Source organism: Diaporthe amygdali (genome assembly GCF_026229845.1).
Source record: "Diaporthe amygdali strain CAA958 chromosome Unknown NODE_34_length_500367_cov_65_467389, whole genome shotgun sequence".
Lineage (NCBI taxonomy): Eukaryota > Fungi > Ascomycota > Sordariomycetes > Diaporthales > Diaporthaceae > Diaporthe > Diaporthe amygdali.
The window spans coordinates 108287-134541 of NW_026517054.1; the positions used below are offsets into that span (position 1 = coordinate 108287).

The 26255-nt window shown below is 55.0% G+C and overlaps 10 protein-coding genes across 10 annotated transcripts; 7 read left to right on the plus strand and 3 right to left on the minus strand.

The window, feature by feature from the left end:
* Positions 1 to 1445: 1445 nt before the first annotated feature.
* Positions 1446 to 2293, plus strand: J7T55_005436 (uncharacterized protein; the record flags this gene model as incomplete). The annotated part of the gene is made up of 4 exons (XM_053132931.1): positions 1446 to 1613; positions 1678 to 1749; positions 1799 to 1817; positions 2034 to 2293. 4 exons carry the CDS (start codon positions 1446 to 1448, stop codon positions 2291 to 2293), a joined length of 519 nt encoding a protein of 172 aa, XP_052989056.1.
* Positions 2294 to 5649: 3356 nt separating this feature from the next.
* On the plus strand, positions 5650 to 6468 carry J7T55_005437 (mitochondrial hypoxia responsive domain-containing protein; the record flags this gene model as incomplete). Its single annotated transcript, XM_053132932.1, has 2 exons — positions 5650 to 6286; positions 6356 to 6468. The coding sequence occupies 2 exons, from the start codon at positions 5650 to 5652 to the stop codon at positions 6466 to 6468; spliced, it is 750 nt and encodes a 249-aa protein (XP_052989057.1).
* A 631-nt stretch (positions 6469 to 7099) lies between these two features.
* On the minus strand, positions 7100 to 8821 carry J7T55_005438 (uncharacterized protein; the record flags this gene model as incomplete). Its single annotated transcript, XM_053132933.1, has 1 exon — positions 7100 to 8821. The coding sequence occupies one exon, from the start codon at positions 8819 to 8821 to the stop codon at positions 7100 to 7102; it is 1722 nt and encodes a 573-aa protein (XP_052989058.1).
* A 1573-nt stretch (positions 8822 to 10394) lies between these two features.
* Positions 10395 to 12722, plus strand: J7T55_005439 (tRNA-dihydrouridine synthase 3; the record flags this gene model as incomplete). Its single annotated transcript, XM_053132934.1, has 3 exons — positions 10395 to 10606; positions 10666 to 12567; positions 12635 to 12722. The coding sequence occupies 3 exons, from the start codon at positions 10395 to 10397 to the stop codon at positions 12720 to 12722; spliced, it is 2202 nt and encodes a 733-aa protein (XP_052989059.1).
* A 1100-nt stretch (positions 12723 to 13822) lies between these two features.
* J7T55_005440 (uncharacterized protein) lies at positions 13823 to 14755 on the plus strand (the record flags this gene model as incomplete). Its single annotated transcript, XM_053132935.1, has 1 exon — positions 13823 to 14755. One exon carries the CDS (start codon positions 13823 to 13825, stop codon positions 14753 to 14755), a length of 933 nt encoding a protein of 310 aa, XP_052989060.1.
* A 395-nt stretch (positions 14756 to 15150) lies between these two features.
* J7T55_005441 (ATPase family AAA domain-containing protein 3B) lies at positions 15151 to 18275 on the minus strand (the record flags this gene model as incomplete). The annotated part of the gene is made up of 6 exons (XM_053132937.1): positions 15151 to 16389; positions 16488 to 17161; positions 17366 to 17620; positions 17677 to 17854; positions 18135 to 18163; positions 18224 to 18275. The coding sequence occupies 6 exons, from the start codon at positions 18273 to 18275 to the stop codon at positions 15151 to 15153; spliced, it is 2427 nt and encodes an 808-aa protein (XP_052989061.1).
* Positions 18276 to 18711: 436 nt separating this feature from the next.
* On the minus strand, positions 18712 to 20317 carry J7T55_005442 (uncharacterized protein; the record flags this gene model as incomplete). The annotated part of the gene is made up of 2 exons (XM_053132938.1): positions 18712 to 19670; positions 19726 to 20317. 2 exons carry the CDS (start codon positions 20315 to 20317, stop codon positions 18712 to 18714), a joined length of 1551 nt encoding a protein of 516 aa, XP_052989062.1.
* Positions 20318 to 21151: 834 nt separating this feature from the next.
* J7T55_005443 (uncharacterized protein) lies at positions 21152 to 21996 on the plus strand (the record flags this gene model as incomplete). Its single annotated transcript, XM_053132939.1, has 4 exons — positions 21152 to 21643; positions 21702 to 21760; positions 21816 to 21880; positions 21941 to 21996. 4 exons carry the CDS (start codon positions 21152 to 21154, stop codon positions 21994 to 21996), a joined length of 672 nt encoding a protein of 223 aa, XP_052989063.1.
* A 710-nt stretch (positions 21997 to 22706) lies between these two features.
* On the plus strand, positions 22707 to 23416 carry J7T55_005444 (uncharacterized protein; the record flags this gene model as incomplete). The annotated part of the gene is made up of 2 exons (XM_053132940.1): positions 22707 to 22766; positions 22823 to 23416. 2 exons carry the CDS (start codon positions 22707 to 22709, stop codon positions 23414 to 23416), a joined length of 654 nt encoding a protein of 217 aa, XP_052989064.1.
* Positions 23417 to 24656: 1240 nt separating this feature from the next.
* Positions 24657 to 26084, plus strand: J7T55_005445 (casein kinase ii alpha subunit; the record flags this gene model as incomplete). Its single annotated transcript, XM_053132941.1, has 6 exons — positions 24657 to 24729; positions 24832 to 24873; positions 24949 to 25127; positions 25240 to 25434; positions 25498 to 25917; positions 25974 to 26084. 6 exons carry the CDS (start codon positions 24657 to 24659, stop codon positions 26082 to 26084), a joined length of 1020 nt encoding a protein of 339 aa, XP_052989065.1.
* Between the last annotated feature and the right edge of the window lie 171 nt (positions 26085 to 26255).

Consider the following 26255-nt stretch of genomic DNA (forward strand, 5'->3'; position numbering starts at 1 on the left):
CTCGAGCATACAGACACTGTGACAGTCCACAGCTATGATCTCACGGCGCGAGACGACATCCTGGAAACTGTCTGACGAACTCACGGGATCCCAGGCCCAGGAACCGGACCCTGCCCGCGACTACTTTGCCGTGCTCGGCCGGGAATACACAATGCAGTAAGTAAGTGCAGTAGGCTTTCCACAGCCAAGCTGCGTGTGCGTACGTGCATATAGTAGCTAGGTACTGTGCACTTGCTACTCCGTACAGCCGCATGCATTTCTACGTGCTAATGTGTGTACAGTAAACATTACCTACCTAGTCCATGTGGACGACGAGTTGAGATCGCACGCCCATGGTTTGGGGGACCTGCCCGCGCACGAGTAATGCAGCCACACCGTCCAATCGAGGGGGGGTGGAGGGGCAAGGTTGGCGTGTCCAGCCAGAGCTTCGCCTGCCCTGGCACGCTGCCTTTGGTGATGACGGGATGCTGTCTTCATCATGTTGCGTTGACTGCCGCCTCGTGTGGACGGGCTGAAGATTGCAGATACCACCTTCTCTTTGACCGCGATGTGATACCTACCGAGGTATCTTCTTGTGTGTCTGTGCGTATGTATGCCCATAGGTGGTTTGAGTATATGCTAGCAGACAGACGTACACGCCCAAAGCGGAAAACAACCTCGAGACAAAGGGTGAGAGGTGTCAGCCAGCCTAGTCTGCCGGTCCTAGCAGCCCTAGCAGGCAAAGGGCAGGTGCAAGTGCGATTACATGTTCGAGTAGAGGTGCAAGTGCTAGTTGAAAGCGTCCTACTGCCCGGTACCAGCCCAGCCCGAGCCTCTTGCCGTCAGCTCCAAGGGAGATTCGGATATGACCGCCACTTGTTCGTCCTGCCATTAGTGGTCCAAACCACTCGCATCCAAGGTCCTCCCTGCTCGTCTGCCGTGTCGACAGCCAGCCTTGGAATCCCGCTCGATCGTTCTTACCTGTTCCGCTCTTCCTGCCCGTTCTGTAAACCGACAGCTAGACAACCTAACGGAGACATATCCATGGCAGGCATCGTGACGACGCACAAGCCAATCAGCCTCACCCAAGCTGCCAGGCCGTCCGCTGTACGGATATCCCCTTGTGGTCCTGTGTGGAACGCTCGAAGGGGACCTGGTTTCACCTGCTCGCGCTCAATACCAAGAGCACATAGCACACGGGGCGTGGGCATCCTTGGACGTGCATGAAATGAAGCACAACATCTGGAGCTCATGTCACTTCGCATCGCACAGTCAGACTGTCCAGCCGCCCAGGCAGCCTAAAATGGGGCCCACAGCTTGACGAAATAACCCCATCGAAACCCCGAGGTTCTAACACAACGATCTGCGAGTGCCAGCCGTCGGATGGCGACGTTGCAGCCAGTTCCGCACCCAAGTCAGGCAGTCTAGACGACAGGGACGACAGACTCTGAGCACCCACGTCTGCAATGATCGACGGCATGGTTCAGCTCATCCCAGTCGACGCCGTCATCGCTGCCCTGGCATCCGATCTGCCATCACACATTATCGTTGCAACCTGCACCCTCCCCCGGCCAACAATACTCGCTGCCCTGGTCATGGCCTCTTCCCCTTCTTCGAACTCAGTACAGAGTCATGTTAGAGTTCATAAACCGTACCTCTACTAGTGCCATTGCGACCTGAGGTGCTGGCTGCTTTCAGAACAAACGGCAGGACATTCGGATGCGCCTCCAGCCAAGCCTGCGCTGCTGTGACTTTATGCCAACTGAGGCGGTCAGTCAAAGTCTCGCGACTATTGGTCATAAACTGATGTAGAGCACAGCCGGCAAGGTCGGTACCGGGTACGTTTGCGCATCACTACAGTTGTGGAAATACCGCTCCACCCGCCTCTCCCCCCCCCCCCCCGGGATTTTTTTACAAGAAAAAACAACGACTATAGAAACAACTTCGACAAAGACTTTGGGGTGACGACGCTTCAGCACGAACCTCTGATTTTTTCGATAGCTGGTCAGATTATTCGGACCTGCTTTGCTGAAAGACGGACCGTTTTGCCACAGCCACCGACCGGCAGCGACGGCCGGGACGGCAAGGCTGCCTCTTGCCTCAGTCGGAAAGTTGTCCGAGTCATAAGATTGCCCCGAGCGTCCGCAGCCTTGGCCTTGGCCTCTCCGCCCACGCGTGGCCTGGAACAATGCTGAACACCCCAGTGCTTCCCCAGAGTCATCTTGCTCGCGGTAAGACCTTAATGGTCCCGCACGGTCTGGGTGGAACATCGGAATTCAAGAAGACGGCCGCTTACAAGTCAACCAAGAACTGACAGCCGCGGCTGGCGGTTCTACTAATACCCGCAAGTCACAATGAGCAGCCAAAGGCAAGTCCGCCGGCACGAGTAGCGAAAAGGCAATGCACTGCAGTGACCGGGGCAGGACTGGCATATCAAGCAAGCACCCTGACGCCGAGAATTCGTGCATTTGTTCTGCCGCTCTGTGAAAGCGTCGCAGTAGCCGCTGCGACAGTATTCTATTGCGGTGGTCCGCCCCCTTGTCAGGTCCTGTCTATCACAAGCCAGAACGGCCAGGAGTAATCTGGGTGGAACCCCAGCCATCGCCATACAGTAATAGCAAGCCGGTCCCCCTTTCCACCAACCAGCACGCCCGGCGGCCTAGCAGCTTGACACACAGCGGCGCTCTCTGAAGGAACCCTGGAGCAAATTTACCCAGTACTGTACGGCGGAAGCAGTGTGGGTTTGGACCCCTATTCTGGAAAAAACGTGGCCGTAGTGACGCTATTCGGCGAGTTCCCGGAGCTACCCCCCGAAGTTGGGACATTGCTTGGCTGTGTGCGCCGAGACTGTACGTAATGGGGCCACGGATGGCCGTTGTCTGGCGCCTGCCAGAGTTCCTAGCCTGCAGAAGTAGTAGTCCCAGCCGACGCAACCGAGTCACGATCCAGAATTCCGCGACCGCTTAGATTCATTTCCCGAAACGGTGTGCTGCGGGCAGGCGGTAGACGGTGGGACGTGCTCGTAGCAATGAGATCTGTTTTGTGCGGAACTACTCGATTCCCTGGTAGGCTACTGTGTAGAGCCCAGACTTAGTCGCTTGGATGCTTGGCCCTTGTGCCAAAGAAAGGCCCTTGCGTCCCTGGCCGTCTCATCGAAACTATCTTGATGAAGGAGGGGAGAAATGGAGAAATGGATGCATGCGCCGATCGCCAGATTTGAGGTGCAGCCTGCAGGGAGCGATCGAGAGTGAGGGAAAAAACAATTGGGTCGCCGTGCGTTGGGGGCGGTCCCAGAACGGAAAACCGACGGCTCTTCTATCGGTGAGAATTCCTCTTCACCACAGTACGCAGTCCTGGCAGTGAACGTTGCCCGTTGCCCGTGTGGAAACCCCTTGGAAGATGACACCCACCGACAACGACAGACCACAGCACTATGCCCTGGTGCCACGATTGCCTCGGCTTCTGCCGTTGTTACTGAATCCGCCGTGCGCTAAACCACAGTAAGTGCAGACTGTGGGCCATAGTCAGTGACGAGCACGCGAGTCCGATCTGCTTGAAAAGCCCTGCCGGGGCCGCATACCAATTTCAGTCAAGCTTGATCACCGACCATGCACATGTAACAGTACAAGACTCTGTACACACCTGTGTGTCTGGAATCCGTCTCGCGACTGCTTGACAGACCACGAGAAGCGAATCACACATTCATGGTCTAACTGTCTACAGCAGGTGGTGCATCTTGCAGCCCATGGGTCACCGCTGCCGGTGACTGACAACTGACAACTGACAACGTGCGCCAAGTCCGCGTCCGAGTCCTGCAAGGCCGATTAGGAAGCCTTCGAGAAGACGTCTAGAAAGCGGAACGAAAGTCAATTTCTCCACGACAAGCAAGGAGACCCAAGTAAAAAGAGGCCAAGGCGGTTCGCCGGCGGACGAGATGAGACAGGTTCACGCACGAGACGCGCAGTCACCCCCTGAGTGGCTGCATGCTGCGTACTGTGCATTCAACGGTTGGGAATAGTAAGCACAAGGACGATCGGAGCATCAGCTTCAGAGAGGAGCCTCGAAGCCTGACGAGGCCATCGAGCGTCGCCAGCGCCCTAAGTTTTACACGGCCTAGGCGGCTAGAGCGCCTAAGCCGCTGTCTGGAAAGGCGACAGTCTGCCAGCCTTGAGACTGTCGCCACACACTACCGGGGTGGCTTCGGTAGATCTCACCGCCGTCATCGTGCGGCGTTCTGGTGGAGGGTGCCCAGTGTCCACCGTCCCCACCGTCTTGCAAAGCACACACAGTCACAGTACACACACCTGCCGTACAATAATTACACCCCGGGATCACCTCACAAGGTGAGAGAATACACGTAACGGCGTTTGGACCCCGGGCCGGCGAACGTCTTCGCAGGGGCGGGCTGGGACGGGCGGCGACTCATGTGTGAGTGGGTGAGGCGCACTTCTCCGAGGAGAGGTCAACCGTTGATGGGGAGCTAAAGCGCTCTGGCAGCCGGCCCCCCTTTTAGACCGCCACGCACGGACACACCGGAACACTATGCCCGCCATCTCTTTGTATGTTAACGGAAGCTTCATAATCAGAGGAAGCCCTTCCACTAGGGAACCGACCCGTCTCTCTGCTACCTGCTTCCTCCCGATATCTTCTTCTGGTCAAGACGGGCTGGTATATAGCTACACCTTGTATCGGCACCTGTCGGTATTTGGTGGTATCGTGTTGCACATTGTCTGGGCAAGCGTTGGTAGACGAGACCAGCGGTGCTAGAGGCAGTCAATTCTCTCTTCTGAGTTCAAGGAGGATGGATGATGGTTCGAGACAGCGAGAGTCTCGTAAATTAGTTGTCCTGTTCGGTAAGCAGGTACGAGATGCGGACGACAGGCCCAAGCAAACACCGAAAAGTCGAATGTTTCGGCATCCTACGAAAATTCTCAGGAATGAGGACATTCAGCTTTCCGACTCGGCGCTCGCCATGTTCTGCCGCAGCGTGCTGCTGAGCCTCTAAGCTCGGGGCCTTTTTGGGCTTTGTCAGCGCCCCTGGCCTCCTGCTGCTGCTGCTGATGCTGCGCACAGCCGCGGGGCGGACGTAATTCGGGGTCTGGTCCGGCCTCTGCCAATGGGGCAAGCGACGGATTGGATCCCTGGCGGCCAACTGCAGCACCCGTTTACATCATCATTGAGGTCTCGGGAAAAACATGGCATGACAAAATTGCGCTGTCACCACCACGGTCAACCTAGACCTAGATCTTGGAAGATTTCAATTGTGCTGTGTTTGTGAACCCAGGGTTTATATATATTTTATATATACAGTCCGCCTAGTATCTCTTGTCTCCAAGCTTCGTCTCTTGCTCTGCCAACGCGCATCGCACCTCAGCATTACACATCTCGTCATACACTGATAGTGACCGGACCACCAAGATCAGACCATCTGCCGATATCCGTCATTACAAGCTTCCGCGCCACCTATCGAGCGTCGCACCGCGACAGGACCCCAAACATCGAACGATTCGTCTACCGTCAATCGTGTGCAATAACCCGTGGGCCTTTTTGCCAACGACCACAACCTACTGAGGGCAGACAAAAACCGCCAGTCCACCCCGGAGGAAGAACCCGCCCCACACTCGGGAACGCAGACACCGCAGGCCCCTCCTCGAACACCCACCAGACACAATGAAGGTTATCAGCAAAGAAGAGGAACAGGCCCACTACAATGAGGTCCTCAAGGGCGGCTTCATGGGCGGCTCCGTCGGCCTTGGCCTGGGCTTGGCCGGCGTCCTCGCTGCCTCGCGCCGCTATGCAGCCTTCCGCAGCCTGACGCTTCCCTTCCGGACCTTCCTGGTCTCGTCCGCCGCCACCTTTGGCGCCATCACCACCGCCGAGCGCTACTCCATCTCCTTCCAAAAGTCCAAAGACCCCATGAACTTCTACAAGGATGAGACCCAGCGCATGATCGAGTCCGCCAAGCAGTCCGGCGGCGACAAGCAGAAGCTCATGGACTGGGGCCGGGAGAACCGCTACTCCATCGTCTTCGCCTCCTGGATCGCCGCCATGGCCCTCGCCCTGACCATCGTGGGCCGCGACAAGTACCTGAGCACCGCCCAGAAGCTCGTCCAGGCCCGTGTCTACGCCCAGGGTCTCACGCTGGCCGTGTTGATCGCAACGGCCGCGTTCGAGACGAGTGACGCCAAGGCAGGCAAAGGCCGCTGGGAGACGATTATGGTTGTCGACCCCAACGACCCGAAGCACGAGCACCTGATCGAGAAGAAGATCCATAAGGAGGAGTACGAGGGTCAGGACCTCTGGAAGGGTAAGCTTTCATCCTATACTCTGCCCGTCTGACAGCGCGCGACTGTCCTGCTAACGAGATTCAATCCAGACATGGTTGCCGCAGAGGAGCGTCGCCTGCAGCAGAAGAAGGACCAAGGCGCCACCAGGGAGAAGCCTGCGCCCAAGGCTGCTGAGCCTGCGCCCTCGAGCGCCGCCAATTGAAAAATTCGAATAATTTGGCAGCGGAGAGTGCGCGCTACGGCGACAAAGCAACAAAAGGGGGGGGATGGAATATAAGCATCGTTTTCACACGACTGCAGAGCGACGGGCTGCAAAACGAGGCGTCTGGTGCATCGGTGGCGTCCTTTTCATTTCTGTACATTACCACAACAGCATGTATGGTGTTCAGGGACTGGGCACGGCTGGGGTGTTGGTCGAGGCCTGGCGTAGATGTGCCGCGGTTTTGGGTAGAAGACAAAATGGACATGAGACTGACCAAATCGGCCGGATCATATATAGACAGTACATTCCTAATCAGCCCTATGCCCAAAAGATCATTACTCCGCGCTGCCTTCCCCCAATCCGCCCGACCCCCATCTCCTTACTACCTTGGAACTTGCAGTACATCGTCCCCATGGCGCCTGAATATAAAGTGATAGATACATGCCGCAGCGCCGTTCTCCGGACAGCTGCAACCCAAAAGACAAAGTGAATGGGTATCATCATCGAGAAGGAAGGAAATCAAAGCCAGTAGCATCCTCCTCGACTCCGACTCGCATCACAGTGAACCCATCCGACTTTTGCTACGCCGCGCGTGCCCTTCCCCCCCCCCCGGGCCCCCGGGTCTTCCTGTCTACAGCTCGATTTGGAAGTGGCTGATTTGCGAGTAATACGCATGCACTGCCATCTCCAAGATCCACACGTCACCAAACACCTCGCCGCCGTCGAAGCCCCCGATTGTCAACAGCCGGGAGTCATGCAGCACGGTCCCGTGGTAGCCCCTCCCGCTGGGCGGCAGCCCGTAGACCTTGCGCTTGTCCCACGTCATCTGCACCAGGTTGAGCAGCAGGACGTCGTTGGAGTACTCGTTGCCGTCGTGACCGCCGATCACGAACAGGTAGGACCCTACGATGGTCGCGGTGTGCGAGAGCCGCCTAAACGTCCCGCTCACGGGCGCAGATTTCCACGCGTGGGTCTCGATGTCGTACACCCACACGTCGTTGAAGCACTCGCCGCCGTCGGAGCCGCCAAAGATGATCAGCTTGCCGTCGACGATGTTGGCGGTGTGGTAGCCACGGGCCTTGGGCTTGGACTCCTTGCCGGGGGTGATGCTCCCGCCGGGCGACCTGGTCTTGCTGCTGACCTCGTCGGTGGGGCTCGAGACCAGCTTCCAGCTCATCTTGGACAGATCGCTCACGTCCAGCCTCCAGATGTCGTTCAGTGCCCGCACGCCGTCCCCGCCGCCGAACACGTAGATGCCGTTCTTGTACAGACATGCCGTGTGCGCCCGTCTCTTAGAAGGGATCCGGTCTCCCAGAATGCGCGGCTTGGTCCACCTGAAGTTCACCGTGTCGAGCACGTACACTTCGTTGTAGTACGCAGGCCCGTCACCCCCGCCGAAGATGACCAGCTTCTTGCCCACGGCGGTGCAGGTCATGGCCCGCAGCGGGACGGGGATGTCGCCTGACACGTATGGTTGTGACCAATGGAAAGCGTCAGCATCGAGGACGTAGAGGTCGTTGAAGCAGGCGCGGCTGTCGCAGCCGCCGAAGACGTAGATGTTGCTGCCGATGATTGTTGTTGTGTGGGCCCTCAGGGCCGGGTGTGGGCGGCCTGAGACGGGGGCTCGTGACCAGTACATGCCGGAGCTCGGGGCCGGGGCGACGTGGGTGGAGGTTGTAGGGGAGGCGAGGGCTGGGAATGGCTTGTATGTGCCGCCGGCCGAGTGCTTCGGGGTGGATGTCGCTGAGGCGCGGTGGGTGGTGGATGACCGGGTGGTGCCGTTGGTGGTCGAGCGTGAGTCCGTCGAGGGGGCGGACGGTCCCGCCTTGCTTGCTATGGCTGACGTAGATCGTAGGGCTGGTGGGCGGGCCCCACCGGCGGATGCATCGTCTCTTGACTCTGGCCTGCCGTCCCCCCTCTGCTCGCCATTCTCCCTCGGTTTGTTCACGCTTGAGGATGAGGCTGCCGCGGCGTTCCTTATACTGACGGGGGGCGGGCCGCTGGAGGAGGCGTTCGGGGTCGAAGCAGAGGACACGGCTGCAGCAGACTGGGCGCGCTGCCTTATTGAGAGCTCGGACGTGGAGGGCTTGCGTCTGGACACCTGGCTCTTGGAGGAGAGGTGGCCTGGCGTATGGCTGCGCGGCACAGGAGGGGCACGGTCCGGGGCGGCGGTCGAGTCTTGATAGCTGTCGTACTTTGGGAGAGGGGTCGGCACATCTGCGCGCTCCGAGGAGGGAGACGGGGAGGGAGAGGGGCCTGGGGCGGCGGCGGAGATCTTCTGGGAGCGTACGATCTTTGATCTCAGGGGCGACGTCTGCTTGTCTTCTTTCGGTCTGGCTGGTTGATCAGCCATGTTTGGGGACGACCTCAGGCGATCATGTCACGGCCGAGAGCAGAAGGATGGCCAGGGCTGGAGGCTGGGGTTGGCAGGTCGGCAGGCGGGCGGAAGAGGAGGGCAGGCCAAAGGGGTGTCTTGGTCGCAGTGATTCTGGTCAATTGGCCGTGAGGGCGAGGGCGAGGGCGAGAAGGATGCCGTGGTTTCTGGATGTTGGTTTTGGGAGGGAGATGGGAGGAGAGAGAAAGGGCAGCGATCCGACATTCATGCACGCACGCATCTGCTCTAGTCTGCGTAGGTACCTAAGGTACTACCCAAGTCGGTGTGATGTACCCAGGTGCCAGGCACGCCAGGCAGGTTGGGTTGGGTTGGATTGGACGGAGGATGCGCAGCCCGCAGCCCTTGGGACTCGGCAGCAATCAGCACTCTAATTTGTGCCCAGCGGGCTGCAACCCGTGGACCTGCAGGTGGGAAGGCTTAGCGTGCCTGGATTGATTGCCCCTGACAGATGCGAGGGGAGGTCCCGCCTGTGCTCTCTCTGTCTGCCGACCTCTTGCGTGCGTACCTGTCTACAGTTGCGCATGTAGACTATATGCATACCTAGCTAGGTACGTACCTAGGTGTATAGTCTACGCGAATACCTAGGGCAGCTAGACACATGCATGCGTACATGTTCTAGGGACACACTCCCAGTCTGCCAGTAACAGACCCAAAGCCCAAGTAAACTACGTGGCAGACCAAGCATCCTAGAAAGGTAAAGCCTACCGTAGTCCATCCATGGGAACTGTGCGTGTTGGCAGACGGTAGACTGGCGGTGTTGTGTGATGCGATGCTTCGGAGCTGAAACCCCAAGGCCAAAGCTTGAGCTGACAGCAGCCAACCCTGCATTTGCTTCTGGGCCCAGGGCCCCGTTTCTGTGTCCTATCCACCGGGGGACCTCCCTACCTGCCCTACCTAGGTGCTTGGGTAGGCAAATACGATACGTGCACTTGTACCCCTACGGTCCGAGTTAGGCCAGGCCTCAACAGATCCACAACTCGGAGATACCTAGTGTGGTATCTGCCTAGGTAGCCTGGTCTCCCAGGTCCCGTATTCTGTGCTCCGTGCTGCGCAGCCAACCAACACCGTTGGAGGTCAGACCTCGGGCCCGAATCATTGGGATCCGGTCTGTCAAACTGCCCAGGCTGCCAGGCTGCCAGGCTGGAGCTGCACCTGCTTGTAGATCTTGGATTGACATCCTACCTAGGGCTATGGCCTGGCCCCGTCAGCTAACAGCTGCAGCACATCAAAGCCTTGTTTGCCGTGCAGTGATGCAGGTCTTGCCCCACAAAGCTGGCTGCAGGGTCCGTCTCTCCACAGTAACAGTAGTGCCAAAAGTCGCCCGTCATCGACGGCAGGCAAATACTGAAAACTTCATTGGTAAATAGACTACAAGCAGTACAGTAACCGACCCTCTTCTCTCCAAAAAATTACTCAAGCACCACAATCCGCACATTGCTTGCTCGTGAGGATTCTGAGAGAAACCCCCAGCTGTCAGAAACAGCCCTTGCCAGGGATTTGCCCCGTCCCTCCCCCTGGGGTCGTAGCCACCATGGACGCCAACGGCGAGGTCACCGAGGCTTTGAGGCTCAATGGTGACGAGGTTGGTAATGACAAGAAGCGACATCTCGAACGCCCAGACGAGGAGCCTGCTACTAAGAGGGCAAGGGCCGAGAATGGCAGCGTCGTTGCAGAGACCGAGGCTGAGCCACCCGAGACCAACGTCAAACCCTTGCCAAAGGGCACCGCGCCTGTCAAGCAAGAGTAGGCGAGCCTGACCCGCAGCTTTACGCAATGAGCAGGCTGGACTGACGTGCTCATAGATATGTGATCAAAGTGCAAAGCCGAGTCCTCGAGACAGAGGAAGTCGAGGTCAAGGCTGGTGATGATGACGACGCCGCTGAGGGCCAGGGCCTCGATGGCAGAGGCGAGGGCGGCAGAGCTAAGGGCAAGAAAAAGCAGCGTGGTCTCAACACTGAAAGACAATTCGGCTTCTCAAGCGATGCTCAAGAGCTGTGTCAGACGCGTGCCCATTCCAATGAGTTCTCACCAAAGGAGTGCAAGCACGGCGCGCGTTGCAATCGGCTCCACGATCTTCGCAAATATCTTGCAGATGGCAGGCGTTCGGACCTTCAAGTCTTTGGCGGCAAGTGCCCCATCTGGGAGAAGGCTGGTGAATGTCACATGGGTTGGAAATGTCTTTTTGTCAAGTCACATATGACGGAGACTACCCACGACGACGGCAGGAAGGAGCTGTGCCTTGTGAGGGACTCAAGCCGATTCCCGTCTGAGAGTGAGGCAGACAACGATGGTTTCGCCGACGGTTTTGCAGGCATCGTGAACAACGTCCCGGGAGCCAAGAAGATGGAGCTTTCTAGAAAGAAGAAGGACTTCTCCAAGTCCGATCAGGTCATCCAGTGGCAAGAGAAAGACATTAAACTGGCGAGGGGCATCTTCAACTCCAAAAGCGACGACGGCACACCGAAAACCCAAGAAGGAAAAACCCAAGAATATCGGGCGTCCTTTGTGGACCCGCCCTTCAAGCCATCCGAGAAGAGAAGAGTCTACTTTGGCCGCGAGACACCAGTCTTGGCACCGTTGACCACCCAGGGCAACCTGCCATTCCGTCGCCTTTGTGTCGAACTCGGGGCGGGAGCAACGTACTCAGAAATGGCTGTCGGCATGCACGTCCTCCAAGGCCAACGATCCGAATGGGCACTCCTCAAGGCTCACGAGAGCGAGACTACGCCGCCTCGGTTTGAGAACCCTAGTGCTGCGCCCCTTGGCTACGACAACACCCGTGACCTCAGGTTTGGCGCTCAAATTGCTGCCAACGCGCCTTGGATTGCTATCAAGACTACACAGGCGTTGTCTGAATACCTTCCTCACCTTCGTCTTATAGACCTGAACTGCGGCTGTCCAATTGACAAGGTCTACAAGGAAGGCGCCGGCTCCGCACTACTCGACATGCCGTCGAAGCTGGAGCGCATGGTGCGTGGCATGAATGCTGTGTCAGGAGAGGTGCCCATTACAACAAAGCTTCGGCTGGGTGTCAAGAGCGATAAGCCCACGGCGAAGAAGACGATCGAGCGGTTGGCGTTTGGAAGCACTGAGGCGAGCGATGTTCTCGGCGCCCCGGGGTGCGCCGCAATCACGCTCCACGGCCGGTCCCGCCAGCAGCGGTACCGTTCAGCCGCGGACTGGAGCTACATAGCAGAGTGCGGCGCCATGATCCAGTCCTACCGCGAAAAGAAGGCTGAGCTGACCGACACGGCGCGCGAGCCGGATCCGAGCACGTTGCCCAATGGTGGTCGAGTGTTCTTTCTTGGAAATGGAGACTGCTACTCGCATGTCGATTACTTCAATGATATTCAAAACGCATGTGTCGACACTGTAATGATAGCTCGCGGTGCCCTTATCAAGCCGTGGATATTCGAGGAGATCGACAAGGGCCAGTATCTCGACAAGTCAGCGACTGAGCGTCTTGGCTACGTCGAGAAGTTTGCCCGCTACGGCATCGAGGCATGGGGCTCCGACGAGCTTGGTGTGAGCACCACGAGGAAATTTCTCCTGGAGTACTTGAGTTTCACCCATCGGTATATTCCTGTCGGGATTTTGGAGCATCTCCCTCCCAAGATCAATGATCGCCCACCAGCTTATCGGGGACGCGACGATATGGAGACGTTACTTGCGAGTGACAACTATAAGGACTGGGTGAAGATTAGGTAAGTGCAAATTTCATCCCGGCAGGCCCCTGGCCCTCAGAGTAATGATAGCAGCTGACTTTGCTAGCGAAATGTTCCTCGGGCCTGTGCCTCAGGGCTTCAAATTCGAACCAAAGCACAAGTCCAATGCATACGAAGTTGAAGCAGAAGGCTAGATGTGTCAACTCTTCACTGAGTCGAAGCTATGGAAAGATGCTTGGTCCCCCTAAAGACCGAGGCAGCAACAGATGGACACGCGCATTCGCCGGGCTAAGAGGAAAGAAAAGCCGTGGGTTTCCCGGGCCACATTGGAATATCTCGGTTGAGATGTGCTCGTAAAAGATACTTGGCGTCATTGCCGAAATTGGACACGTGGAAATCATTGTGAGATGAAAACTCATTCGCCTCAGTGCTGTGTCTATCAAGAGGCAATTCTAAGTAGGGAACGTAGCATTGCCAGGCGTAAAGGGGGCGGTGACTTGCTTGCAACCTCTCACAAAGCTTAAAATTAAGTCTGTTGAAGGTCCTGCCCACCGCTTGAAACATCGGACTGCGACAATTCATTGTCCTGTTGGATTGTGAATATGACACGCCGGTGAATTGCTGATAGTGACGGCTTGCGAACAATGATGCGACCCCCTCCCCACCCCGAACGATATTGGCAATGTCTCCCAAGGCGTTTCGTTTCATACTCCAAAACCATGAAGGTTCTGCACGGGAAAGGCAGCATAGCAATTCGACGTCACCGGGAAATTGCCCTCCTTCAGTCGTTAGAGTCACGCTCTTCACGAAGCGGAACGCAATGTATACTAATAGGCGAGGTTTTGGAATGTGCGTGGATGCGGACGGGCTGTGGAAATGCCACATGGGAAGGTGACAACAAGTCGTTAATAAGCTATACCGTGATACATTTATATATGCCCTGGTTCTCAGTTGTGCGAAACACCCGAAACGCCTGTCCATTCACTTTCTCAGAGGTGAAGGTCATCTCGAAGGATCGCTGGTTCCACTACGCTGGTAAGGAAATTCACGCAGAGCCAACAGCATCTGCAACAAAGTGGCGCAGTGTTACCAACATGGTAGTACGTGTACCAACATGTCTACGACAGTCCACTCAGCTGAAAACGGGAAAGGAAAAAAATGGTGAAAACGCGGTGAGCGTGAATGGTCCTGGCTCAGCATATAATTTGGAGTGCGAGCCTCTGTTTGCGCTGATCCGGTCGAAACTTTGTCCATGAACCTGCGGTCGACTCGTCCGCAACTCACCAAAAAAAAAATGCGTTACAGCTCGCTTGTCTTGAGCCTCGTGCCACTGGCATTTGCTGATTGCGAAGGTCCAAGCAATTCGACAGTTCCTTCACAAGCGCCTGCCAATTTCACCTTTGACGAGCTATACTCTTTGACGACCAAGTTTCTTGATTCTTATATGTATCCGAACAATTCAATACAGGCCCTTTCGATCAACTCAACTCTCTTCAGTGAGGATGTTATCGGCCGCGTCGATGCGACGAGGGATTTCGTTGGCCGCGAGCTGAACACGGAGTATATCTTCGGCCTCTTTTCGGAGCTAGCTATCAACCCAGATGCATTCAGTCTTCTGGGCACGCCGATGAGCTACAAGATCACACATTTTGCCGCCAACCAGAACGTCGCAGTCAACTCAGCCGTGGTTCAATTCTACTCGTCCTTGGTAAACATAACCTACCCGGTTGAGATTCTCTTCTGGGCGACGTATAACTCTCTGGGTCAGATCTCCCAGTATGATGCAACCTTCAAATGGTTGCAGTGGAATTTCGACACCATCTCAGGCCTGCTCATGAACAAACTCAACATGACCTCGTCGGAGCAGTTCACCGCTTTCGCAACCTCGATGATGGCCAAGAGTATCTGCACAACGGCCATGAACAGTTGTAATGGCACCAACACGCAGTATGACAGCATGGACCAGTGCGTCAGTTTCCTGACTAACGACGTGCCATTCGGGAGCGCATATCAGCTAGGCTTCGATACCCTCCTTTGCAGAATGGCCCACCAGCCAATGGTCCCGATCAGGCCCTCGGTGCATTGTTCCCACATCGGGCCTTCTGGGGGTGACTATTGCAAGGACGAGAGGACCTATGGAGCCACTGTACAGGAGCCACTATTCACAAATCAGCCTTTTGTGCCCTATGGATATGCGGACTCTGATGCGAATGTGGCAGCACAATGAACGACCTTCTAATAACGGGTGCCAAAATTTGCATGGTCGAGATGTAAGAGCGAGATGGGCGATTACAACTTTTAGACTAAACAGTTTTGTAATCGCAATGCATGAATCTTATATCCAGCAATGATAGGATTTCTTTCCAGAGTTGTGGCTTCTAGGCACTGGTACAGCTTGATATGCATGTCGTGAATTGACGAGGATTCTAGCTGTGCCGTAAAGTTCAGTCCAGCCCTTTTGGCATCTCAACGAATGTGTCTCCCCCAATGTTGCACTGAAATTCGCCACCCACTGCTGTTCCTACTAATTCCATCTACCTCGCCTCTCAATTTCTCAATATCTGGGTGTACAGCAAGTAAGACCTCACGTGTAAATACCACTTCCACAAGACACGATCTCTCTCACTCTTCTCTATTCTCATCCTCACTCTCCTCTCCTTCTTCCTCCTCGTCGTCATCGCTGTCATAGCCTCTTCTCTTGATCATATATTCCTTAAAGCCACGACTCATCTTCACCACCTGCCGGATGTGTCGAGCCGCAATGCTTACCCTTTCCAAGCCTTCCTCTAAAGCCTCTGTCTCAGCTAAGGCTACAGCTGTCTGCAGCGCGTTGCGGATCTCGCGCCCATTCCAGCGAAGAACATTGACCTCGCCATCGACACGGTGGTCAAAGACAAGTTCCTTCGCGCCCGGGGTAATATACACCTTCCCGGAACTGTCACGCTCGAGCCTATCGAAATTGTTCGCCCAGATGCGGGCCCTGTCGACATCGCCCAGGCGCTTGTAGTGCAGTGCCACGTGGATTCGAGACGTGAAAGCCGGGTCAAAGCTTTCGACACGGTTGGTCGTGAGGAAGAGAACGCCGCGGTAATACTCCAGAGCACGCAGGAAGATGGACACCAGGCCGTTACGGCGCAGGTCGCGCGCGCGCCTCTCCTCAAGGTACACGTCCGCCTCGTCGAGGAGTACAAGGGCTCCGTAGCGCTCGCCGAGGGTCAAGAAATAATGAAGGTTCTGCTCGACACTCCAGCTGGACATGGAGGTAGAGATGTCACCACTTGTCAGGGATAGAAGTGGCCGTCGGGTGAGCTCGGCCACACACTCGGCCGTGCATGTTTTGCCCACGCCAGGACTGCCGTGAAGGAGGAAGATCCTACCTTCTCCCTTGTTGCGAACAAAGTCGTGGGGCCAAGGTGATACCTGACCGTCCAAGGAGGCGAACTTCCCAATAAGTGCCTTTACCGTTGACTTAACGCCCTCGTCGAGGACAAGATACTTGAATGCCTCGGTATCACACTTCACGTCACTGAGATGATCGATACTGACCTGGCCCCACTGTCGGTCAGACAGGACGAAAGCAGGAATCTTGGGGCTGCACACAAGAAAGTACAGGTCGTTCTTGGGCGGTGCGTCAGTCAGGGGGTTCAGGTCCTCAAAGTTGGCGAATGGTCCGGGGCAGTCATCTCGTTCTTTGCCGCATGCTTGGCACCCACAGTACGGCCCGAGCTGTGTAAGGGGTCTGAAGGGAGGGGGAGGTGGTAAGAGTCGGGTTGGCGACATAGGTTGACGCTGGGGCCCATTGCTCGGGCCCATGGAGAAGCGATCATAGCCTTCTGCATCGATAATAACTCGCCCAGTGTTCTAAATAGCGGCGAAGTCAGTGTGTTATTCTTGCATGTGCTCTCTTTCCCGGGTGAGGGGGGTGAGGATTTGAAAAACATGGAGAGGATATAGCTCACATAACCTGTCTTCTCACCATTTCTCATTACCACCTGTCCATCGTGCTCCTTGTAAGCTGGACGCTTCGCCAGTTCCCAGTATAGCTTGCCCATAGCGATCTGCCTTTCTGCCATTGGGAGACCCCCCTGCTTTCCGAGATCCTCTGGGAAGAAAGTAGCAGGAATGACCTCAAGACTGCAGATGGGCTGTTCGCCCGAGAACGACATGATATCGAACGACTTGGTGTAACGCCTCATCTTGCCTTCGCTGAAGTGGATGCCCCAGCACTCAACTTCATAGCGACGCAGTCCGCCATCCCTGGCGTAATTATGGACCACTCGGTCAATAATAAAAGGCACCCAGATATTGTGTAGCTCTTTGTAGACAACTTCACCAGGCTTGAATAGCAGCCATAGCCAGTCACAGGTCGCAACGGGCGTGCTACGTCGGTGCCGCACCTCCTCTTCGCGAATCCTGTCACCATATGACTTATCCAGGAAGTCCAGGAGCACGCCGATGTGCTTCGCAGTGGTTGCTGCGTACTCGTCATTGTGTGATGGAGGCTGAGCAATGCGATAGCGGGAGAGGGCATCCCTGTGGTGAGCAAGGGCGTAATAGGGGGCTTCGAACAAAATCGTCTCGCCCAGCAGATCGATACCAGGATACGATCCGATGACGGCGCGAAACGCATTGACTGGGTTTCCATTAGTGACTGGCTCCCTTCCTAGCACATTAGGAAGAACGACGATGTAACACAGAATGGGATCGAGATGATGTCCAATTGGGTTTCGCGGTTTTGAGATCGCTGTCATCTTTATGATACTCTCAAAACAAAGACAAAACACCTTGGGTGTGGGTTGCAAATGCGGAAACATCATTATGCAAGCGAATCACTTACTGAGATGCTTGGAGTGCACAACTATCTCCGTTCTTTTAACCTTCTTCATGTTCATGTTGACATCAAAGTCATCTTCATCGGGGGAAGAGAAATCGCTTCCAGAGTCGTAGTAGTCCCTGCGACGACTTCCAACGCGTTTGTTGACCCTCTCGGAAACAGTAGTGATGACCTCAATCACTGGCTTCTTGACTCCGGAGTCCTCATCCTCAGTTCTATTCATGGACACGTTGGAAAAGGGCTTGTTACTCTGGCGAGCTGAGGATGGTCAGAACGAAACGTCGAGCATCTCTTCGAAGGCGATCTGAACTTACACTCGACAATATTGCCCTTCCTCTTGTATTGAAGAACGTATCTAATATCGGCGACAGCTCCATTGCCGGTGTCGCCTTTCGTGTTGGAGCATGAGTTCACCTGAGCCGATTGCGTACCCGACAGCCTGTTGACACCAACGTCCTCGAAGCTTGCAATGGAGCTGGCTCCGTCATCGATCTAAATGGTGTTAGAGCTGCACCTTCATGAATGAGGATGGTGGAAACATGCATTGAGGTCCATAGTTCTAGACATGGTCGTCTGAGGTATCAAGGTCAAAAGGTTTTGAGATTGAGAATGGGCGATCTGAAAATCAGAGACTGAGAAAGAAGTAAGAACAGGAAGCGGAATTTTGCTTCGAATAAATGCTCGGGCTCTTCCAGTCGTTTTATGTTGCATGCCCTTCACTTCTGACGTCCAAGCCTCATTACTCAGAACGATTGCGATCCAGGAAGCCCACCGTGCATTGGCGGAAGTTCGCGTAGCTGCCTGATTGTGCCACATAAGTCGATGCAAGTCAGCAACAGCCGGCAGGACAAGGCGTAGAACAAGGCAGTCCTGCCAATGCCCATCTTGGCTCGGGTGCTGTCTCTAGCGACATCTTGAGGCTCGAAGCGGGGATCCAATGGCAATAGGGAGCGTTGCTGACTGCGTGCAGCTACATGAGCCTGTATCACGTATGAGCCAGCTGACTTGGAAAGGAGCGATCGCAGCCAATAGGTGACCAGGCGAGGAAAACCATGATTGCTGTGCCTCATGCAAGAGTTGGCTATTTGGCAAGAAGTTGTGCATCGGCGTTCGCGGCAGATGCCTTGTTTATGGCAAAGTCTCTGTGCAATGGTGTCGCTGAGGCGGCGATCGGAAGCGACGTACTCACAAAACAATCCTTTTAGACTCTTTTGAGGAAGCTCGTGGTGATGATACGGAACATCCCTGATTGCTAAATATCAGGAACAACAGTCAAGTTGCTTCAGAATTATTGGCTGGCCTCTGAAACTCCCACAACTTTTACTACCGGTGGCAATTAACACTCTTAGCTACCTGGACTTGAGCTTTGTCCAGCCGCTCGTCCCAGATGGCCTCGGCTTTTCCGGGCTCGAAGCTTCGTCCAGCGACACCTGTGCGAAATCGGCAACCGTGGAGTCGAGAGCAGTTCTAGTCGACATCACACTCTCAACGCCGAATAATCGTTGGCCTGATTCGCCCGCCTGCTTCCCTCTCCCTTGCACACCCTCCTCCATCGGCTCTTCCACCGCCCAGGCGTCATCGTTCAACATTTCCCAGTCTAGCCCATCGGCATCGCTCAGCATTTTCTTCTTGAGACGATCGGCAAGCTTCACGGGGTTGGGAAGCTTGAAACCTCGAGTGAACTCATTGCCTTCAGCACTTCCGAGAAACGTGTGAATAGTACCGTGAGAGTACCGCCCCATCATGGGCTTTGCGTTACCACCGAAATTATCTTTCACCGATTCTGAGGACTCCGGTATGCCACTTGTATCGGGGGATGGGGGCGGTTGGACAAGGCGAGCGGCAGGGTTATTGGTCAACTGATTACCGATGAGTAGATTGTAAAGATTGCGACCCATGTTGCAGACGTCTTCATACGACGTCTTGTCACCTATGGGCACTCCTTGTGTGCAGCAGGCCCAAGCAATGTCGTAAGCCAACAGCACGACACCTTCGATGAACAGAGAGTATGTTGAAGGGTCCTCTTTTGCCAGAGCCAGAAGTGGCCTGTCGATGTAGAGTGGCCTAGGTCGGGGAACATGCCTTTGGTTGGGGTCCCGAGGCTCAGATGGCGGCAATAACACGGTCCCTGGAAACGGTACCTCCCCGTGACGGTGGGAGGATGCCAGCGAGAATATCGTTGGTCTCGGGTAGTCACGATGAGGAAGTGTAACCTCAGCCGGCAAGCGTATTGCCAGGTAGTGAGAAGCCAACATGAGGATATGCGAGATGTGAGCTAGCGACGTTGAGATAGCCTCTGGCGATGCGGCTGGAACGAGTCAGTGTGTGTGCGTTGTGAGCTTACTGGCGCGTGAGACACCTACTAATCATGCCGGGCAGCTCTATCATTTCGATACCGGCCAGCTCGAACTTTACCGAGTTGCCCTTCTTGATCCGATGAAGCCCGTACAGCCTCGCAGCTTCCATGCAGAGGTAGCTCCTGGTGGCAGCCATGTTCTCAAAGCTACGATTCCATTTGTACTTCGTCATTTGGATTGCTCTTTCGGCCTCGTCCACATGCCTAGATCGCCGTGACTCGATGCCATTAGAAGCCTCTGCCAAGTCTGTTTTCCTCCTGGCGTTGTTCTTTTTGCGCTCTTCAATTTCTCGGCGCGCGGCTTCGACTTCGGTGCGTAGCTTGTCCGCCTGTGCAATGATCTGGCTCGTCCTATCCGCAGCTTGCGCCTCCTCGGACCTCAGCCTCCCAAGGTACACTGTTTTGCCAGCAGCGCCGTCGCTCGAAGGAGGATCCAGGCTTGTCAGAACAGAGCTGATTTCCCCACTTAGAGCCTCGTTCTCGATCAACGCAGTTGCATGGGCAATGCGACTGGCGTAGAGCTGATTCCTGGCGTCGACTGCGCACAGGAAGGGAAGCTTTTGCGGATGATGGAGGCGGTGACATATGTCGCAGTTCATCTTGCAAGCCAGGACGCAAATAAGCGTAGACTCTGGCTAAGCGACGTCTTTGCGATCTGTACTCCGATCTGGCGTTCGGCGCAAGTGGCCGAGGGCGGTCTATCGGCTCGGGGAATGCTCAGTTGTGGCTCGTTGGTATCATCTTGCCCCACATTTGAAGGCTTCTGGATTGCAGAGTTGCAGAGCGGTGACGTTGGGATGTTCTGGTGAACTTGCGATGTTGGCACTGAGACTGAGAACGAGAGTGAGAGTGAGAGTAAGAGTGAGGGCGACAGACTGCGTCGGCTGCAGATGAGGTCACAGGGACAATCAATGGGGCGACGCGACGGCCTTATCGGAGCTCTTATCGCGACTGCCTGCAATGCGTGTGCCTGTTCAGGGTGCCTACCAAGGTACCTTTGTACATGCCCACGCCCGTAACAGAGATGTTTAATCTGAGTCAAATCTGGGGTATGAAAGGCAGAGTACCTTTCCTACTGTGATCAAACGACCAGAGGAACCAGAGATCGTCAATTGTGGGACGTTCCCGCGACCCCACAGGAGATACCACTTGCTTGTTGTGGAACGACCCCATCTGATCTCGTTGATGCTGATCCCGATTCGATTCTTCGCGCCTACTCGATTTCATCTTTCCCACGCGTCACGCGTAAAGCAGCCTCATGTGAACAGTCGAACTCGGTAATTTATTCTCGGCTCGCGTCATCGGACAAGGGAGACCTTCAACCTGCGTAGACAAGCAGCCAACGGTCATACCGCCTCTCCATTACAGCTTCCGTGTAGATCCTCGCCTAACGGCGTGTGGTGGATTTGCTGGTGCTGTCGCTCGGAGCGAAGATGGACGACGCAGACGGATCAACGACGCCTCCGCTGCCACCATCAGAATCTTCTGAGGCATATTCACCACAAAAGCCTTCACAGTCACCACCTTTTAGTGCCCAGCTGGACCGTCAGCAGGAGGAGCAAGAGCCTGGCTCCGAACAGGGTGAGAATGGGGGCAAAGACGCCAGGAAGGACGCCTCCCCCCACCACAGCCGACTGCCACGACCAGCCAATTCCAGAACCCCGGAGCCGCGCATCGTCACCCTCTCAAACCCGCACACACACAGCAAGCACCGTTCTCAGGCGAATGGCCACGGCCATCTGGCCGGGCTCACGCATGCTGCCCACCTAGCTCCTGAGCGGTCTGCTACTCCAGACACTCCGGGAACTGTCGGGAGCATTGCGTCTTTCGACTGGGAGGATCTCGAGGCACGGTTCGAAGCCGCCTTAGCCGATGCAAATCAGCATGAACAAGCTTTGATGGCGGAGTTCGAGGCCCTCGTCAGAGTGCGCGATCAACCCCTTTCGGGACCTGTCGGCCAGGACGTGACTGACAAATCTCTAGTATTTCAATGTTTGGGCCTCCGCTGCGTCCGCTCATGACAATGAGCGCGCAACGAAACGGTGAGTGCAACTGATAGCGGTTGCGGCCGAGGAACTGGGCTGACACTTACCTCAGGTTGCAAACACGGACTCAATATGTCCAACTCAGAGAAGCAGACCTCGAGAAGAAGAAGATGTACTGTAAGTTCAGCAACCATACGGATGTTTACTCTCCGAGTCGAGCTGACCCGTGAATTCCAGACCAGCAAGTAATGCAAGCCTTCCAGAGCGCCATGCACCTCCTCAGTCAGTCTTGATATGCGCTTCTAGCACGCTCCATTCATAGTGGCGTTCGAGACGCTCGCATCGATGAGCCAGTGTTGCTTGATTTTGGGTTGGGATTTTGTTGTTCTGTGCTTTCTTCGCTAGCAAGTCAAGCTTCTTACACACTTCATTTGTACTTCGATTGACTAGATTGGTTTCACTTGGGATGTAAATAGCGGCATGTACTGGAGAAATCAGAGATACCCAATGAAATGCTCTTCATATCGTGACACTAGAATTGAGAGAACCCATTTGACTTGCTTGCACTCTCTCGTTCTGATGTCCAGATCTGTCGACTATGCTCCCTGCAGCAGGGCGGGCCCTGTACTGTACGGTAACGCATTGGCCCAACAGCAATAAAACGGTACGGAGGTACCTAACTACCTACCTAGGTACCTACCTACCTAGAGCTGGGTAGTCCAAGAACCTATGCGCGATCAAGCTCCCCTCCCAGCACCTCAAATTTCCAAGCCCTCCATGCCTCTGTCTTGTTCCCCACGTCCTGCCTCTGCGATGGTCGCAAGGCAACTGATTGTCCAAATCTGCCCTTAAAGCCTCGAAAACCAAGGCTCAGAATGAATTGGGCTTTTTCAATCTAACACGTCGCGCTAGAAACGGAAGCGTCGCTCTCATCAACAGCATTCTGCTCGCCTCTCCTACAAGAGGTCGCTCTCGCGCAATTTGCAATGCGGTCTCTGACAAGATGTCGCAACCAACGCAGCATCACCTTGGCCTGCCGTTTCCAATCCCTCATGTCACTGAGGTACGTACTGCTCACTACATATCTAAATGCGCACCCACTGATAGCGTCCGGGCTAGGCGGACCTGATCTCGTTCCACGACGCACATTTCGGCCGAGTCCCATCATTTGCCTTCACGACAGAGTTTCTCAGCCCAGACAAGGCGAATTTGCACCCGGGGATCCAGTATGACGAGGGCGATGATGAAGCATACTACGATGATGACGAGGATCAAGACGGGCTAGGCTACTATCCAGATGGTGTGAAGCGCACCCTAACCGACGAGCAAATTGCCATGTTTCGACATTCCGAGACCCAGGCCCTACAGAGAGAGCTAGAGAGAGCTTCAACGCGGCGGAACACATCGTCACCATCGCCTATGCCTGTACCTCTCGAAGTCCTCGAAGACGGTGGGAGCGAAGACGGCGAGCTAGATGACAACGTCTCCAAAAGTGGCGTCGCACCCACGAAAAAGAAAAGAAACAAGAAGAAGAAGAAAAGGGGAAGTGGCAATGGCAAGCGCCAGTACTCACCCGATCCCGAACGGCGCAAGAGGACCTGGGACGTCGTCGAGGATGGACTGGATGGCCTGGATTACGGGGAGTCCGGGCAGTCACAAGCCAATACGAGCCCGGCGAAACAACGGCGCAGAATTACGTATGAGGACGGCTGATGACTTATTGAAGATATGGGTCTTTACAGTAAAGGCTTCAGCAGGGCCAGTCCTGCGAGCATAGCTGCCAGCCTCAATGCGGCAAGAAACTCTGTGAGTCTCTCTTAGCCTTATTCTCATTGCACCTCCAACGTGATGAAACATTATCGTATCGTCATCCTTAGGCGGAAGTCCGGAGGGAGAGTGTCGGCCATACGCCTATCTGCTATGTCGGGCACTCTCGCGAAAGGAAAATGTCGAGCTATAATCTTCTCTCTGACAAACACCCATTCATGCTTCTGTCATCACTCCTTGAAACGCAAGGAATCATCCACTGACATCAGAGGATCTCAGCAGGGAGCAGGGGCATTTGAAGAGCTCAGCCAGAATTACTGGATGCACTTATCACGTAGGGTGATGGAGCTCCAGTGGAACGCTTCTGGCGGACGAGCTTGTCGTAAGCCAGAATGGCTCCTTTCGGTTTGAGCTGAATAAGTTTGAATCACAAGTGACCGCATCCCATTCAGTAGCTAATGCTCCGAAGACATCGAGGGCGCATTGTAGTTTCCGAGTGGAGGGTGTAGTTGCACGTGCTGCCACACTACCTACAATGGGCAACAGAGACCTCAACATGCTACTTTTTTTACATTGACGAGGCGGTCAGGCCCTGCTTGTAGAGGGATGAGACATTTCACTTCATCAGCTCCCATCAAGATCGTCACCCAAACTGAGACCATTTCTAAGTAAGCACAAGTATCGAAGATTGAGGGTTCCTGGCGTGCCGGCTTTGTATTCCGCTTTATGCAGGCCTCGGTGATGCCTTCGTCTCCCGCCACCAGCAGGTGAATTGGAATCGCATTCCGCGGTTCACTGGATCTGCCAATTCAGCTTGGTAGAGTGAACTCTCTAGTAGGTTTTGACTCAACATTACACAATATGTGGCAACAAGAAAAGGCCTGGGTCGTCCCTTCGTAACGAGGACTTCCGCCCTGTCTGTGTCCTTATGGCCTGTAAGGGCTGCCTCGCGGTAAGGACTCACACCTTAGGACCCCCCTCTGCTGGTAGTACCCACCCCGAACCCTGATATGCATGGCACTAGCTCAAAAGATAACGACATCCCACCCCGATTTGAATCGCGGTTCCAAACTGTTGTCCAGCCTCACAACTGTTGGTGGCCCCCCTCCCCTCGGACCACTGCAGCCTCATCGCCAACCTCCTTATCGCTGAGTGAACAGGTGCGTCTCGAAGCGCCACAGTCAAAATGGCGCGGGTTTACGCAGACGTCAACCAGAACATGCCTCGAGCATACTGGGACTATGACAGCGTCAACATCAGTATGTCCCGCCTGCCAACCGAGCTAGACTCGCCATGGCAGCTCGAGCTGTCGCGCAACTCCACCTGTGGCTTTGGCAACTGCTAACATATAGCCTCAACAGGCTGGGGTGTCTTGGAGAACTACGAGGTTGTCCGCAAGATTGGTCCGTGATCCCACCATATCATCCGGCGACGCGGTGTGACCAAAGGCAAACTGACTTTCGAGGCGCTTCGCTTAGGTCGCGGAAAATATAGCGAAGTTTTTGAGGGCATCAACGTGGTTAACTACCAGAAATGCGTCATCAAGGTCCTCAAGCCTGTCAAGAAGAAGAAGATCAAGCGTGAGATCAAGATCCTACAGAACCTGGCGGGAGGGCCCAACATCGTCGCACTGCTGGACGTCGTCCGCGATTCACAGGTGATTACAAGTCCGACTTCTCGAAACTCTCTCGGGGCCTTGAGCTTTCCTTGGGCAGATGCACCCGAGACAGCAGGAATTGAACTCTGTCACTGACATTGAGTGCCTATAGAGCAAGACACCTTCGCTCATCTTCGAGTTTGTCAATAATACCGACTTCCGAAGCCTATACCCCAAGTTCAACGATTTCGATGTTCGTTTCTACATCTCCGAGCTCCTCAAGGCGCTGGATTTCTGTCACAGCAAGGGCATCATGCACCGTGATGTGAAACCTCACAACGTTATGATCGATCACGAGAACAGAAAAGTAGGAATACCTAGTGCCAACCCCATCCGTCTCTCAACTCAACGATTACTGATGATTTGGCAGCTTCGCCTTATCGACTGGGGTCTGGCTGAGTTCTACCACCCTGGCACTGAGTACAATGTGCGCGTGGCTTCCCGCTACTTCAAAGGCCCAGAGCTCCTAGTCGATTTCCAGGAATACGACTACAGTCTGGACATGTGGAGTCTCGGGGCGATGTTTGCGTCGATGATCTTCCGCAAAGAACCATTTTTCCATGGCAACTCCAACAGCGACCAGCTGGTCAAGATTGCCAAGGTCCTGGGTACCGATGACTTATTCGACTACTTGGACAAGTACGAGATAGAGCTTGACGCCCAGTACGACGACATCCTTGGCCGCTTCCAGAAGAAGCCTTGGCACAGCTTCGTCAATGCCGATAATCAGCGGTTTGTCAGCAATGAGGCTATTGATTTCCTCGACAAACTATTGCGTTACGACCATCAGGTATGTCTCTTCGTCCTGTCACCGATTCCTTATAATGGCCCTAACAAATTGCATAGGAGAGATTGACCGCGAAAGAGGCCATGGCCCACCCATATTTTAACCCTATTCGTGACGAGGCAAATCTCCAGGCGTACCTAGCGGGTGCCCCTGGCGTTGTAAACTCTTGATCTCGCAGCAACTAGCCCACCAACATTGACAACGTACTAAGTCTGCTGGTCCGACTTCACCGACAAGATACCCCGGAACTCTGTCATCTCGTTCAGCATCGGTATGAAGGAGGGTGGGGAGGGCTCTGAATGCACTGCTTCTCCTGTGAGACCTGCAACACGTCAAGCCTG